The 17,340-nt window shown below is 46.0% G+C and overlaps 1 protein-coding gene across 4 annotated transcripts in view; it reads right to left on the bottom strand.

Moving 5' to 3' along the window:
* Nucleotides 1-3,321: 3,321 nt before the first annotated feature.
* LOC144124682 (chitotriosidase-1-like) overlaps nt 3,322-17,340 on the bottom strand; it is a 42,283-nt gene continuing 28,264 nt past the window's right edge. Inside the window, exons 6-9 of one of the 4 annotated variants that reach the window (XM_077657516.1) lie at nt 16,245-16,374; nt 11,761-11,931; nt 8,962-9,032; nt 3,322-4,459 (exon numbers count right to left, since the gene is read on the bottom strand). In XM_077657516.1, coding sequence (XP_077513642.1) covers nt 4,420-4,459; nt 8,962-9,032; nt 11,761-11,931; nt 16,245-16,374 — 412 coding nt within the window. In that variant the 3' untranslated portion in view covers nt 3,322-4,419. Of the gene's footprint in view, nt 4,460-8,872; nt 9,033-11,760; nt 11,932-16,244; nt 16,375-17,340 lie in introns of all 4 variants that reach the window. The other 3 variants (XM_077657515.1, XM_077657517.1, XR_013313252.1) reach the window with 3 other exon arrangements.

Genomic DNA, 17,340 nt, shown 5'->3' with positions numbered 1-17,340 from the left:
TTAACTCGGTGAAAACTACCGCCCGACAGTATGTACAAAAATAATAATAACAATAATAATAATAATTGGTTTTTGGGGAAATGAAATGACGCAGTATCTGTCTCATATACCTTTGGACACCTGAACCGCGCCCTAAGGGAAGGGATAAAGGAGGGAGTGAAAGAAGAAAGAAAGAATAAGTGCCGTAGTGGAGGGCTCCGGAATAATTTCGACCACCGGGGGATCTTTAACGTGCACTGACATCGCACAGCACACGGGCGCCTTAGCGTTTTTCCTCCACAAAAACGCAGCCGCCGCGGTCGGGTTCGAACCCGGGAACTCCGGATCAGTAGTCGAGCGCCCTAACCACTGAGCCACCGCGGCGGGGCGCATGTACAAGCGCAAATGCAAATACCAAAAAAGGACTTAGCTTCGGACGTAGTCGCTGGAGCTCCGAAATGAGTTCTAATTTGAAAGTGCCACCTAGCAGGCCGCGGTTTCCGCGTCTGCTCCCATGATTGTAGATGATCTTGCCTTTCTTTGACTAGCTTTTTGACGTTTTCCCGTCGGGTTAAATTTTCCCGATGTATGCAACAATGTTCCTCTAGGACATGGATATCCTTTGGTTCAGCGCCTTCCAACTAGCGTCTCAGTAGCGGCGTCTGCCTAGAAATCATCTGGTACTAGTATTCGCGAAAACTTAAAGGCATAATTCATTAGCTCTAACACGTTTCTTGACATAACAATCTTCAGCAATTCGAGCCACACATTACAGTTTCGTAACACATTTAAACGGCGTAGCCCAAAACTTCACTTGCCAGTAGGAAGACGCCACATCATGAGCACGAGTCATCCTTTCATGACGTCCAAATGGCTTCTTTTCTCTCTTTTAAAGAAATGTGATCACGAAACGCACAGAAACCACAGAAAAACACCACAAAAAAAGACCCATACAAAAACATTCGCAATGCTGTCATTTCCAAAGCTCTCATTAGACTGTGCTTCACCTTTCTGTATGACATGTCCAGGCATGTCTGCACAGGTAAGCCTTTATTTCTAAAGCCGAAAAATGTTTTAGAAGACAATTTGTTAACTACCGGTTTCATGCCAGTCAGAAACGACTTCTTGTGCTGCCTCTAATCAATTTGTTTTGTGTATTTGAATTTACTGTCGCCACACCCTACTCATGCCTTGTTTTCTTAACAACAAGCAGAGTTCTCTATGGGACGTCTTGTCACTCATTGACAGTGATTATTTTGATAAATGGTTCTTTATGGCATTTTGTAAATTTTAGCCACCCTGTGTCAAATCGTGGCGGGTACTTAAAATTGGCGCTTGTGTAATTTATTGTTTGTCGAAGCAATAGATCTCAGCAAAGCAGCCTCAAAGCCAGAATTCCAAGCTGTTCCGAAACAGTGTCTCTACGAAACATTAAAGAAATGATGCAGCGCAAGTTCTGCGCCCTTAAATTGTGTACTAATCTCGCTTACCTCTGCGGAGGCATAGTGGTTTGAGCATCAACCTCGCATTCGGGAAATGACGGGTCCGACCCCCCTGCCGCCGGTTGTCCACCGGTAATATAATGGGTACAAGCTTTCCCCTGACCTGGTTCTAAGCTTGTTTAGGAAAAAATACTAGGAAAATAGGCATTTTACTCCACCTTGAGAAGACAAAACCCACCTTGTGTCATTGCGCAGTTTGGCCCCAGATGCCCTTCAGGCATAAAAATTCACTGTTTTCATCTATCTCGCCTATTCATCTTGACATAACCGCATATCTAAACACATAACGCTGAGCGAATCACAGCAATAATTACATGTCTGTAGGCGGTGCATAGGTGGTAGAAAATAGCTGTGCACCAGGGAAAAATGCTGTACCAGAAGCCGCCGAAGGAGATCCTTGTTTTGTCCGCTCGCTTTCAATGGGCACACTTCAAGTGTCTTCTCACCCGGTTACAAGTCAAAGTTTGCTGGCTTCTTGGGAGCCATATTTTCTTAGCCCCTGCTGGTTTAAAAAGATGGTGCGCGTTTTGTGCTCAGTGCATAAGACATCGAACATTTATAAGCGAAATTATCTTTTGCTTTTCTAAAGTTCATTCCCCAGTTCACTTCCGGCCACGCGGGCACGACTCAACAAAAAATATTTGGGCGATATGGAACCTCCGCATCTATGGGCCTGACCCGATAGTGTCCATGACTCCCGTCAGCAGTTCCTCTTGCCCACGCAGATACGGACACTTTGCATATTACATGAAGCGCAACAAAACATGCATATAAAGCAGCGATTTAACCAAGCCGCACCAATGTGCCTGCGTGGCCTGGGGATAATGTGTCTATGCTACCGCGATAAAATTCTTTATTAAGTGATTTTTTTTTAGTTTGAAGCAAGCTGACTTGTTTCATCAAATATTAACTCTGACTTTTTGTTCCCATGGGAACGGACTGTAAATCACGAGATGAATCGTGGCCTGTAACGGCCGCCGCTTAGTTGTCGGTATTCGTTTTATCGTCAGCAAGACATTTCAGAAAAGCGAGAATCGAGCTCCGGCACTTCAGTTGTCTCGATTAACACACATTGTTCATCTCCGCGTCCACGGTTGTCATGTGATTTATATGCGTGAGCAAGAAATTGTTCAGGACTTTCGCACACCCATGGGCTTTGCCTGTGCTGCTGCGGCATCTGAATTACTTCTAACGGAGACTTATCTGCGTAGCCAGTTCATTATCAAGCACCGTGATGACGACCCACACAACTTGCGATGTGGCTGCGAAGAGGCCAAGACGTAATATCAGTCTATTTTAGCAGCACTCAACGTGAGCACTGCGTTCAACGTGTCATTTCAGAAATCTGCCCTCCAAGCCTTGCCTTCTTAGAGAAAATCACTAGTGGGAATTTAGGTTCGCCGATCTATATACTTCATGAGCAACTCCGGCTGTTTTACTTGGTTGAAGAGAGAATCAAGAGCAATTGCAACTCATTTGGCCGAGTATTTCCAAACAAAAGGCTCTTTTTATTGCGAAAGCAATACTGCTCGAGGTCTCCGCTCTTGGCCGTCGTCCCGGAGAATCCACCATTGACCTTTAGCGTGACCTATGTGTGACGTCATACCAGCTGTGGAAAAGCGGGGCCCCAACACGACTCGTCGCGATCGTCCCAGCGAATCCTCAATGCTGCAGCTGCGCGCCGCTGCCGCGAGGGGCGCTCGCTGTACGTGACGTCATGCCAGCTGTAGAAAAGCGGCCCCCCCAACTCGGCTCGTCGCGATCGTCCCAGCGAATCCTCCACGCGCCGCTGCCGGGGGGGGGGGGGGAGGCGCTCGCTCTACGTGACGTCATGCCAGCTGTGGAAAAGCGGCCCCCAACTCGGCTCGTCGCAGTCGACCCAGCGAATCCTCCACGGTATGTCGGATGATGTGTATAAGGTGAAGCTGCAACGATGTGCTGCAGCTATGAAGCGGCGGCGTGCGGAAGGAACGGATGAAGAGCGGGAACAGCGTTTAGCTAAACGGCGTGCATATTGTCGTTATGGAGAGCGCGAAAGAGACGCAACAACGACAGAACGAAGCGAGCAAGAAACAACGCGCTCAAGAGACGCCAGAAGAACGCGCCGCAAGACTCGGGAAGCGTCGTAACGCAGATGCGGCTAGAAGGAGTGACACCTCCCTTAGTGACTCTTCAACTACGGAAGAGACCGCTTTGAATTCTCGAGAGCGTCGGAGTGAGACGCTGCGTAGACGACGTGCCGAGGAAACGAAGCTTTCGCAATTCGACTTGGGTTAACCAGAGCTAAACCACAGACAATTTTTTATTCCACTCTTATAAGCACATCGAGACTGGTGGTCTTCTGAACACAAAGCGTGACAGGCACCGCTGTCGGTAACGGCGTGTAAAAATACGGCGCGCAGAATGTCTTTTTCGTATTTTCGAAGTCTCGGACTAAAATAAAAGAGAAATTTCAACTCTGAATTCTTGGGCCTCACACGAGGAAAGCCAACTAGAGAACAAAACCTTCCAGGCTTCAATAAACTGTAAAGTACAATTTCTTGCTTTACAGGTCATTTTTAATTAATGAGACGAGGTTAGCAAATTCGGCCATGCTTTTTAGAGACTTTTTTAGCAGAATTGCGAATACGTGCAAGCTGATAAAAAATCTAGCGTGCCAGCTCGCCATTCTGTTAGGAAAACTGGCTCTACCAACTTACAGAAAATCATGCGTGATTTGATAATATTGAGGAAGGTTTCGCCATTCAATATTGGCACGGAAATTAAGACGCGTTTTTTTGGCCCGCTTTAGTGTAGCCTGGGTTCATAACACCTTCTGGAACGTAGTAACGCATTTACTCGTGCCCTTCGCTCGAACTATATTTCATGATGGCTCGTTGAAGCGGGAATGATCCGTTGCCACAAGTGCCATCCCAGTCGTCCGAGTTCAGGCTGAATGTCATGGTGCCTCCATAGCCGCTCCTACGAGTCCAAGAAGCCTGAAAGATTGGACAAGTTCGTTCGGTAAAATATCAAAAAATCAATCGCAGACAATAGAAGTTCTCTACATAATCTATGCTTACCATCGAAAACCCCTTTATATGTAGTAATGCTTCTCTCCGCGTAAAGCAACCCTCATTTACGATGACTGTTCACATCGACATTTCCTACTTATTTTTCATAAACACACCACAAGCAGTCGTGGCATTTATACTTTAAATGCAAAGCTCAGCATTTTATACAAGTTAGTGGGAGCAAGACTGTAAAGTCGAAGGCCTGAGTGCAGCACTATGCTGTAACGTGGTGGTGATGGCAGGCATTTTAGAACGGAGACTGGCAGATTTCTCCTATACTCGGAAACTCTTTATTTGGGCCACAGTTTGAGATATACAGGTGAGGACTCAACACTCGAAACGTACTGGATGCAAGCAACAATATAAAGTAGCACCCATGCACTTGATAACAGCGTTTCTGAGGGCCCCTTCGGTCGGCCGGTTAGGGAAAACGTCGCAGACACAAACGCACACATGACCTATTTCGACGCCATAACCACCGCATGCTATATCACTGCACTTGTTTCTTGGGGCCTGGCCAGGCAGCCTTTTTTGTGCGCGGCCGTGCCATACACATGATGCATGCGTGTTTTTTGTTTTAGTTTTTGTGGAACGCGGGCACTAAGCCTCGGTGCGCAGTGACGGGCGCAAAAGGCGGAGCTGATTGAGAGGACATAATAGTAGTGCTAAAAAAAGAGGGACCACCGGATAGAAGAAGACAACACAGGAGATTAACGAGCTTGCCAATTATCCAGTGGACAAGAGAAATGAAGGATTATCGTTAGGTGAGAGTTTGTGGTTTGTAAATATGCCGCCGTTTCTGACCTGCTTAACATGTCTGTAAAACGTGGGAAAATGAGCCGCTGAGGAAATAGTCACTTAGTGGGGCGTAGAGGAACTAGGCGACTTAGTACGCCAACAGCTAGCGTCACCGCTTCCTCACCTATATTTCTAACGCCGTTATTTGGGCAAGCGTGTTCGCTGAAAAGAATTCAGCTTGACGATAGCGATTACAACAGGTGCTCCGGAAGGAAATGGGACTTTGACATAGCCTCTAACTAATATTGGCTGCGTTTAATTCGTAGGTGACGGCGACCATTCGACTGAGGTGTAATAATTATGCACAAGAGTTCCTTATTTTCTGCACTTCTTATTTTTGCCCATGCCTAGTTCGCTCTTTACTGCTTTTAAGGCTACCTTCATTCTATAAGGCATGCTCAATTCTCTGCGGAATATGATTTATTGTGTCGGCTGTCGTAAGGCTGCTATAGCGAGCGCAAGTCGTTTCCAGCGCGCGCGACGAAAAAAGAAGAGAAAAAATTTGCGTTGGTTTAGCTCTTGTTAAACGTGGAGTGACGCGACAGCTACAGCTGGCTTAGTGGAACTTGGTCACGTGACCAACCACGTTACCAGCCACGGCACCGGCAGCTGCTCCGCATCACGTGATCAACCACGTGACAGAGTGGTGGCGCAGCCACAGGGTGGCGGCGCCGCCACGCTGAAGGCTCACTCGAAATGCTACCGTAATGTGGCTTCGCTGCAGAAAGAACCCTCCCGGACATTCCAGAAGGCGCTCGCGGCTCTAAGCGCCTCCCAGAGCAAAAGCCAGGACCTCCTCCTCCCGAGACCTTGGCGAAGCGGGACGCACGGAGAGATTTTCAAGAGAATTCCAGTGCTTTCGAGAAGACAGAGCTAGGAAAACGTAGCTTAACGGCGTGCTGCGACGCCTCCTCTTTCAGCGCCCTAGCTGGCTCGCTTCTAGAAATTTCGAAATATGTTATTTAACAGAGAGAGAGAGAAAAACAGAAAGATGGGAAGGCAGAGAGCTTACCTAGGCGATGCCTAGTAGGCTACCCTACACGTGGCGAGGGGAACAAATAGAATAAAAAGGAAATAAGGAGCCGCTACGAAATGAGTTTTCCATGTGTCCATCGACCACTGATATTATGGGGTTCTAGATCAGGCTTCGCGCAGCGGTGTAAACGGGCCCCAGCTTTTGGCATCCCATGTAGAGCGAGCTCGGAGCTTAAGTGTGACTGTCAGCTTTGGTAGCTGAGTGAGTAGCGCCTGCTTCTTCTCTGTGTGTATTTGTTTTTGTACAGTTTTTTAAATGTGCAAAAGTCTTGTTCCTTTGTTCGCCCGAGTGTCAACGTCTGGCTGTCTGCTGCGAGTCCAACGCCAAATAAACGAGCACTTCGAAGGAAGCGAGGTGTTAATACGGAAGAACAAAACATCTTTATTGGTGTCCTACTCACATTTTCAAAATTTGAGAGATTTACATTTCTATGTGATCTATGAGGTTAGTAGCTTTCATTATTTCGCGTTTGTTAATCTGAACTTTCGTGTCCTGCGAGAGCAGAGATGCTCGCGAGTTAATCATTCATCGTTTGAATGGTGTGGTTATCGTCCTACGTGGAATGAAAATATTAGTCCTCCACCGAGATCCTGAATTAATCGACTCATTCTGACCGGCAAGTCCTTTATGTGCTTATTGCCCATAATTTTGCTATGCTCGACATTTAAACCTAGGTTAAATCAAGACCTTGCCACTTTGTTTTTCTGCATCCTATGCGCCATGCATCTCCACATAGCTCATGATGCTATGGTGTGTGCAAAATATGAAGTGTATATCACATCTAGTCAGGCTGTTCACGCTCTTCCAACTCCTCTTCCGGTTCTCACGTGTGCGGAAGAGGGTATTCATAACCCGCACACAATTTTCTTCTGCGAACTAAAATAAGAACACCTTGCTGCCTGCTCTCCTGCATGCTCCTTGCATACGTTGGCATTGAAGCCACCATTCAGAAAAATGTGCTGCTATTTTACTTTACTCATTGCTGATTTTATGTCTTCACAGAACCTTTCGAGAATCTCCTCATTATGGCATTGAAGTCGCCTTTAAAAAAAAGATATACTGCATTTTTACTTGACTCATTGCTGATTCTACATCTTCATAGAACCTTTCAAGAATTCCCTCATTATGGTGCGAGACTCTAAAGTATGCTTACAAACACAAAATATTAGGTATTGTACGTCTAGGCAAGGATTGGAGCAAGAAGCTCGACAGACGCTGGAAATTAACTGCCATATGTTTAAAAAAAGTGCCTCTCAGAGTTTTCAGCAGAGAAATGTCAAAAACGAGAGCTTTTCGCGAAGAGAGACGACGATTTCTTTGTGCCAGTTTTTTGCCTGCCTGGAGAACTCAGGAATGTGTTTTGGTGCACTTTTTATTGTAGTTCACTGCCTCCCAGCCTACGTTTTTCGCGAAGCAGCAGTTCGCGCACAGCATGAGAGCTGATATGTGCGCAGAAGGAACGAAAGCCGCAATAAATTAGTTTTTTTAAATATATTGTCAATCACTCCGCAAAAAGCAAGGTGCGACCTTGCTAGTGCTCGGAATTTAAGCTTCTTCATTCACTATAATGAAATTCTGTTTTTACTCCAGCGTCACCTGGATTTGTTTAGTCCAAATCCTTATTAAGCATTTCCTATTTGCTGCTTTTTGACTAGCCCTTCCAGCCGCCCTTTTTAGCTAGATGTTGTAATCTAGTCATAAAAGGCCTATTCTATTAAAAATATTATTCAAACAATATATCGTCCTTAAACGAAGTGTACAGATATATATTTTATCGATAAATACTCAGTTCGTAATACATTCAGTTCTTCACTCAAAATTTTACCTGATTAGATTTTTGGAATGTATTTGGCGGATCTTTGTTTCGCACCATTTTACCGTCTCCAGAGAGCCCATTGTTAACAAAATCTATTTTCAATTTGAACTGCCCATCATAATTTCACAAATAAAAAGCAAGCAATGCCAAATAACTAATACAGGTAAACTGAGGCAACAGGATCATATAACCACTTTGAGGGTGATGTGTTGACTGCTCAGGCTCATTTCTCGTATGCAAATTATAATACCTACAAACATAACTGATGAGCCGCGCTTTTGTACTCCTTTCGCCCTCTAGATTCCATGGGTCACTGTATGCAAGTTATTTGATGAGGACATAATCATCCTCTACGGATGCTTTAGGTGTCCTTTACCTTCCTTTTTTCCTCAGTGTGAAGTGGCACCTCTGGTACATGTTTCCACCGAACGGACTTTCCGCCTTTCTTGTCACTAAAGTTTTCTCCACACCGTTTAGACTACAAACAGTGCTGAAACGACAACAATGGAGATGACAGTTCTGGCAGTGTTATTGCTTTCAGCAGCAGCGGCTTTTTTCCTGCCAATGCAGCCGTTCTCTGGAAGAGTGCTTTTGGCTTGTCGCTGGCTTGAAAAGTTACATCACAGCTGCGACGTCCACACAAGCTACATCTTCGTTGATCCACACATGCGGACTATACCCTGCCTACCTTGAGCGCCACACTGTTGTGGTCGTCGTAGCTAATCCAAAGTGTACCCTTGTGAAGAAAAGGCACCTTGGCTTCTGGGTCGTACTCACGTGCAGCTCCTTTCTTCAGCAACGAACAGACCTGGGAAATAGTTTACGACTCCTGAAGAACTGCAAAGATTCTGCAATGTGAGGTATGAAAATTGCGCGCAAAGGCACAGTAATCTCAGGCCCGAGTACGTTTGCGGTATTCTCAATTCCACCCGTAAATAAAGCATACAAGACTTAATTCAGCACATACCAAGCTACATGCAAAAAATGTTTTATAAGCAGCAAGGACCGGAACATGCGAGAGCATTATTATATAAGTACTCTGTGCCATTGTGTTTCACTCACTGATCAAATGAATAGGAATAAAGAATGGTGTGGGGCGACATTTTCCTCGGGAATAAAGTCGGCTCGAAATATGTGATGAAGACTGCTTATATCAATGCGCACAACCGGACTAAATGCCGCATGATAATAGCGACACCCACTTCATTTCTCCCTATGGCAGCAGTGCCCCGCCATTTTGCCACTTCTTCAAATCGCAAATGGTTCTTCCCTCAAATATCAGCCAATGAACACTGCCGCTGCGTGTTTACGGTTACAGATGTGTCGGTTAACTGCATATTTTTGCATTTCTATCTTTACCACGTAAACTAAGCCAGCTGCTGGACACAGGCCTCTCCCACGGATCTCCAATTATCCCCCTCGAGCGCCAGCAGCGACAAGCATACCCCCTAAAGAAGTTTACAGTTGTAGAGACGTAATTTTGATGGCATGTGTTCTTCTCTACAATGATGCGGACTACGCTACTACGCATTAATCACAATGTTATACTCATCTACGACCGTTAAATATTTTATAAACGAATAATTTTTGTTAGGCTGTTCTGGTTTCGGTTTCAACAGCCGAACAATGGCTGTGACGTCAAAGAGTGCTTTTGTGTCACATGAGGCATGGAAAAACGTCCACATAATCACTGCTTCTTCGTTTCAATTTACTGCAGTGGTGAAGCCAGGCTTCTACAAGAGCCGGAATGACCACAAATGTGGAAGCAGCGTTTATGTTGCAGTTTTTTCACGTCTTCCGTGATTTGTAAGCACATGTTGTCGTCACAGTCCTCGTTCGGCTGTTGAAACTGAAACCGAAAGCGTAAAAAATTGCAACCATAATTTTAGCGCTCGTAGGAGAATACCAGGTGGTAACCTATGTATAATAATGCGTTATGCATCATTACAAGCAAGAAAACACGCACCGAAAATTACCTGTCATCATCACACACCACAACCGCACACTCTATACAGTAATGAGTTTAAAGGGAGTAACCTCTCTTCTTCTGAACGGCCTGTTCCAGAATGGTGTGCACTAGAGGGCAGCTTACTGCCTTTTTACTCCCATGTAGGCGTATTCGTGTTTAGAGTGTACTCGCGAGAGATTGTCGAGGTATATGACAATGCAAAGAGTGGAGATTTCTGTGTCACCAAGCTATAGCTTCTGCTTTCCGTCAAAGAATTATGTTTTTGTGTGGGTCCTGCTAGTCTTCGGGTTTTAACGCTTATAAAAGCTTCTCAATCTTTTTTTGTTTTTCTTGATATTTATTGATTGCAAGGTTAGAAACCAAGGCTATTTATGACAGCATGTCCTGTGTAATCTTTCCTATCATGCCCGTTTTTCTGGCGCTAGCGTGCTCAGAATGAACGCTGCTTTAACCTTGTTGACCACTATTTAATTAACGTTTTAGAAACGAGGATAGCAATGTAACAGGCTTATATTTTTATGGTTTTGATATATTTCAGCTGGATTAGTGCAAGGACCTTTCTATGCTTTGCAAACTGTAACACAAAGCGACGGTCTGTGGGGTGGGGACGTTATGAGATGCCATATTGCCAACCCACCCCTTGTGCTTGGGCAGAGTGCATAGAGAACCTGCGCTGCCCAGGTGGCACCGCAACTGTTTCATTCGGTGACTAAAAAGTTCTGCTGCCAGCCAAATTGACTACTATAAATGCGAAAGCACATTCTGAGCTAATAGAGGCCCGCGCTCGGCTGACAGCATTCATTGTCAATCTTCACTCAGAGCAGCCCAGATAGCTGACGGCCTGCAGGTGTGGCTTCGACAGATCGCTCAATGTCATATCAATAAGCGCAGAAAGGTGGCGTGGGAAAGCAGTATAGGTTGCATGAGTGCACCAAACACTGCTTGCTCCTTTCGCTAGGCTATGTGCAACGAACCTGCAATGGCATGGTAAACTTCGGCACAGGTTCTCTGTAAAGCTGTTCGTAAGCACCCGACTGCACTTGTATTAGCTGTTTCCTATGAATATGAAGACATTTTCCAAAGTGCTGAAAGATCTCGTAATGATGCTAAAAACTATAGAAAAGATTCTTATCGGCGTGAGCAATGGCTTCATCATATTACTCCTGTAACACACATGCTTCAAGGCGATCTTTCCGTAAGCAGCAGGAGGTGGCAGGCACCAATCGGGCTATGGAAGAAACCAAACGTCCGTTACATAGAAGTGCTTTATAGCCCAATACTTATTATGAGGGTGTTTCTCAACTTTGAATATTGACAGTAAGTTTCAAAATATCACGGCATGCCTAAAATCAATAAGTTCCAAAATATATTTTTTCTTTGTCATTAATGAGCAGGTGCAAAAACACCTCTGAGTGCAATATAATTACCTTCTGGAGCCTGCGCTATCGCAGAAAAAACAAGCACTGACATACCTGCCGTAACAAGTGTCGCACAGCCGCTAATCTGAGCCCGCCTATTGAAAACGGGACCATCCCTGGATTGTAGGCTCAAACTATGGGGATAAATCAATTTTTTTTTCCTTGCGCGATGCCAGGCAGTTGACTGACCTGAGGATAGTTTACGTAACCACCGCCATATTTATGCCGTCCTATGGCCAGTGAGCCGACATCCCAGAATTCAGGATTTCGCAGCACCCAGGAGAGCCCGTATGTCGGAATTCCAACCATGATTTTGGAATTTGGCATGCCTAGCATCACCCACAGTTCAGCGCTGCTCTCCTGTAACGAACACATGTTCGAGTTAGAACTAAACACTGATCACTGAGCTGCATTTTTTTAACAATTTAATGCGACAAGAAAGAAGAAAAACTATCGCAAAGCTTGTGATTTCCGGATTTCTGCCACCTCGTGGTTGAGGAATGTGTGCAACGCAAAAGGAGTGCCGATCTCAAGCAGAGGTGTCCAGTATTGCAGGCGTTAGAATAGGTTAATTGCGCAACACTTAGAAGTACACGAAGAGGGGAACACACGCTAAACGCAGTCTCGCAAATTAGAGGTGTGCGTGCCTCGTTGTGTTAGTATAACAGCAATTCGCGAAAGTGCGCTTTTTCCTGTCACAGTCAAAGTAGCGGAACTGCTTCCACGCCGTCAGTTTGAGGCTTTGAATTATAGTTCTAGAAGGTATACCTACAGAACGCTGAATGGCTGTTGGAGCCATGCGAGGTCTGGCGGAGTGACAGCTTCTGCTGCTTTCTAGTGTGTCAAAATTAGCTTCCAATAATAGCTCTAAATAAATCTTCGAATTCATGTTCGCATGAACATTATACAGTACGAGGAGAGAAGAAGAAAACTTTTGCTTATAATGGTCGTGTGAGAGCGTGTATGTTGTCCTCCTTCTCTTAAGTGTTGCGTCTAGTTTTCGCTGTTTTTCATCATCAGTTTAACTGCTGTCTTTTGCAGTGTCTTGAGCTTTTTGAGGGAAATATAAGGAGGGGTGGCATCAGCAACAGCTGTAAGTCTAACGGTGTGATGCCTCATGGAAGGGAGTTATATGCGCTGCCTTCAATTTGTAAACGCATAATACATTAAGAGGAATTCGTCCTAAAAACGCTGCGGAGATATTTTTCTTTATACAGTCATTTATTCGGTCGTTTCAACTCCTATAGGTGGCTCAGCGACAGTGCTAAAGGGCGGCCGAGGCAGTGACGGCTCCTCTGCCTTAGCGTGGGTATAGGATCAAAGCGGCGTCTTGATGCTGCGGCAACTTTCGCGTGAGATTTAGCACATACGTAGGAAGCAGTAAGTCATTTTCAATTATAATAACAGCTTATGGTTGAGTTGGGCTGAATTACAGGCTCTAAATACATTTTTATCGACATGAGCATAGAATAGGCAGTTCGCAAGTGCCGCAAGAACTCCGTCTGCGTTGACGAATGCACCAAACACGGCACAGTAAAGTGCGACAGACGCTTTGAACACTAATTCTTCTGCGAATTCACTCTCTTTTTCTTTTAGCGAGTTTCTGTGTAACGATTACCGCCTCTTTACGAGTAAAGGCAGCAGTTTGTTTCGCAATTTTGGCTGTTTTCGGAGCATGGCCGAAAGCGGAATTCTACATTCCGGTTTTTAAGGTAGTGTCTGAAGAAACTACATTAGTGACACAGACATTATGCCGCTATATTTCGTGCCTACACGAGTGCGGCGCTTACCCCATATATACGATATGCTTATTTATTGCACGCTGATCTTATAAGGACACAACTAAAAAAAAGCCGGGAACAATGGCCACGGTCCGTGGGGTCCTAGACTACTTCACTTGCCAATTACAAAGTGTACGAATCAGCTTTTCAACATTTGGTTGTATCAGAGTAGCCAGAAACATCAAGATTCCTGAGGCTACAATTTCGTCTCGTGATTAGCTGCTTGTTCAGGTAAAAGAAAGCTTTACCAGCGGTCCACTTTTTCTCACGCAGGAATCCGCCTTTTTCATTTTCCTGTGCTGCCACCTCGCGTACAACGCTGGAAGCTCACTGGTAGGGTACTGCGCGCTCAACCCGGCCGGACTGAGTGCCGCTGCGGAGCCCGTTTTGTTGGAATCTGTCAACGATGGCGTGTCCTGGGCAGCACCTGGTACCTGGAGGATTTCTAGGGTTGACTGATGGCTTGGTGCGACGTCCGAGGCAGGCTGTAGTGCCCACTGAAAGGCAAATTCTTCAGTATCGCCGATCATCCGGCATGCGATGCGAACACCAGCTAGCAAGGGCCGCCGCTTCAGAGATGAAGGCTACATTCGGAACATAATGTTCAATGAAATATCCCCTCTCAGTAAGGTTGGCGTTTTCCGCTGTATATGCTTGCCATTCATGAAAGGTGGATACTACATCGTGCACGCCGTAGTACAGAAAACGACTGGGGACAACAGTTTTCACAAGCAATCGTTGTGCTCAAGCGCTGCAGAATAGCTGCACGAGCTATAAAAGCACAAGCGTACTCGCAACAAAGCAGCTCTGTTAGAATTTCACTGTATTTTCCCACAGCACACCGCTGCATAGGTTAAACAAGCATGCGCGTCCCTAAAGACGAGCGCGAGAGGCGCACATTAATCCATTCCGGCGATACCACGCAGAGCTCTTCATCATGGATATGGTTCGAACACACGCATAACGCACCTTCTTCTTCTGCCTCTTAATACATGGCACATACCCACACGGGGGGATTGGCCAGGGTGTAGTGGCATAAACAAGGAAATTTCCATAGGAGATTATGACAAAATTTTAGCACCATGTGTGAATGCTCTCGTAGCGTCTTTTTCGTTGCCTGCTCCATCGCGCGTTGAAAGCGGCTCACAGCACTTGCCCATTTGGCCTTCTTGCTTGATAAAGCAAAAAGCGTCGGAACGAAGTCTAGGTGCCGCGGTGACATTCGAGGCCTTCCTGCCCATGAATAAAACACTTCGTGATAGACTGCACACGCATTTAAACACAGTACCTCATCCGTACCTGTCACAAAGTGATTCCCGCAGTCTTGACGTGCTTGACGGTGCCCAAGGGCGGCACGATCGTCGAGCCGGCGAACTGCTTTTATCCACGCTTCGCGTCGAAGGCTGTCCCGGGAAGCGCTCGGAAAGCGAAAAAATCCGAGTTTACTTCCCTTTACATATTGGGCATTGCAGCCGTATGCAACACATTTCGTAGGTATCGCCAAATGCGTCGCGCTGAACGCCCGACGGCTGCAGCAACGCACCCCGCGTATGAAGCCGGTTTGTTTACACTTCCACGACCGGTCTCGAGTGGAGCGAGCGACCCTTCCAATATGTTTCGCGACACCGCCGCCAGGGGATGGGCGCATGCGCAGTCGCGTCGTGAAAAAGGCGGATTCTGTTCGTTGGGCCTGGATGTCGGCGGAGCTTCATTGCAGACTCAGTTTTATCTCACTATAGTTTATCTCCCGACTACGTCTGTCACATATGCGTTAGCAGAATTGGCAATGTATACTGTTTGAAGCGGCGACCAAAGGGTCATTTGAACTTAATTCATGAGCCGAAATGGGCGCTCGAATTGTGTTTTCGACTAGTGGAGAAAAGCGCTGTGACTGAGTGAGCAGACGAAAGTTGTCAAGAAATGTTTTTGGTTATTGAAACAGTTTGCGCATTATACCCGAGAAACAAAGATACAGATGTGAAATTCCTCCATGCATATCGCATTTCGCAATCACCTTGTGGCCAAAAAGTCACGTTTAATCTAGACAATGTTTTGCATCAGCTCAGTTTTTAAGCACTGCACTGCTCTCACGCCGTTTCAATACGCTACGTAGATCTTATTTTAACAAAATTCCGCACAGGAATGCATTCGCTACGCGGCGTCATGGCGCCAGAAAAGTGCGTCGCTGAGTAACACACGCGTCATGGGGCTGAAAGGCCTTACCAAATTGCCGGACGCGTTTAATCACTGCTTTTTGCACTCTTTATTGTTTAGAGAAACATGTTTCCTTTTTCGAATGTTCGCACAACACAGAAGAGCAGAATATTCTCATTTTTGACTAGTATCATTACTCTCCGAACCACTGCGATCGCAAGCAGCGCGCAGAGCGATCACCGGCTAGTTACTCCAGGAAGAGGCCGCATGGCGCCGCTACAATAGCTGGAACGACCGAGTTGGCAGGACTGCACTACCAGCACTGTGCTGGCTGAAAATTTAAATCATTGTAAAAGTACACTTTTCTTTCAAAGACACGAAATCAAAAAAAAATTCTGATGTGTGATTTCAGGTATAAAGAATAATTGTCGCAATTTTTTTTCACTCCCTCGTATGGCAAAATTTCCCAAGCAGAAATATCTTTCCGAAAGATACCGTCACAGGGATTACGCTGTTTCGCGGAAATGTTTCAAGACGCAATGAAACCAGACATGTATATCTGCGCCGTGCATTTAACAAAAATCGCTTCGTAGATTTTTGGTTTCAGACCTGGTTAGGCAGCACTCGAATGCTCCAAATTGAAGTAGAAGTACTTCCTTACGGTACGTGCTCACTTTATGGTACTCATGTTCACATCATGTAAAAGATGAAAATGGCAGAATAAAAGGCATCACCTACCACATTGAGGGTGTTGAAGTACGGAGGATCGCCTGCCCTCGCATACAGTGGGCTGTTGTGATCCACCCATGGCGTGTACCATTTGTAGGTGTTCAAGTCGTACGTCATTAAATTGACAAAGTCAACGAATCTGTGGTGACCATGAGGGTATCAGATATCTCGGAAGCAAATGTAGAATTATTTTGACGCTTGAAATGTGTATGACACGACGAGGTGAAACGCTCGACTCCGTCCAGGGTCATGCAGAAATCTGTTTTTTTTTCTTACCGGCGCTCAACTTGGGCAAAAACAAATTTGCATATGCATTGTTTTATATCAGAAAAAATGAATGTTGCTCCTTCCAGGGCTACTCTTTGTCGCGCCTGGCTGAGTAGATCTCGTCTGTTCGGGAAGGAGATTATGCAAGTGAAGAGGTCGAAACAAAGCGTGTTTAGTTTAAGCATTTCGGAAGGACTTGAGGCTGCACATCTTGAAGCACGCCGCTGTCCCTTTAGCTCCAGTCCCCAGCAGGACCAACATATTAGTACCGTGCCAAACGGTACAACTCTCACCTTGAGCCACATCGGTTGAAAAATTGAAAATTGGTTTTTGCCGAAAGCTAATAGCACAGTACGTGTCTCACATATCGGCGAACACCTGAACCGCGCCGTTAAGAAGGGATGGAGGAGGGAGTGAACGAAAAACGGAAAAAGAAGGTGCCGTAGTGGATGGCTCCGTAATAATTTCGACCACCTGGTGATCTTTAACCTGCACTGACTTCGAACAGCACACAGGCGCCTTAGCGTTTCGCCTGCATCCAAACGCGGCCGCCGCGGTCGGGTTAGAGGCCGGGTACTCTGGATCTGTAGCCGAGCGCTCTAACCACTGAGCCACCGCGGCGGGTGCACATCGGTGGCCAAGAGCAAGGATCTTGGCACTCGCTGGCCAAGGAACCTGCTTCTGTTATCTAGCTCTTTCCCCATCTGCAGTGTCCCTGCTTACATGCGTGACGCCCGGGACGCTGCGCAACAACCTAATGGGAGACAAGAGAGTATAAAACCCGAGTTCTCTGACTCGCTCCCGCTGCTAAGTCAGAGAAATTTAATTCAGCAATGGT

The sequence above is a fragment of the Amblyomma americanum genome, chromosome 3 (assembly GCF_052857255.1).
Source record: "Amblyomma americanum isolate KBUSLIRL-KWMA chromosome 3, ASM5285725v1, whole genome shotgun sequence".
Taxonomy (NCBI): Eukaryota; Metazoa; Arthropoda; class Arachnida; order Ixodida; family Ixodidae; genus Amblyomma; species Amblyomma americanum.
This window is presented reverse-complemented; position numbering and strand designations above follow the sequence as displayed.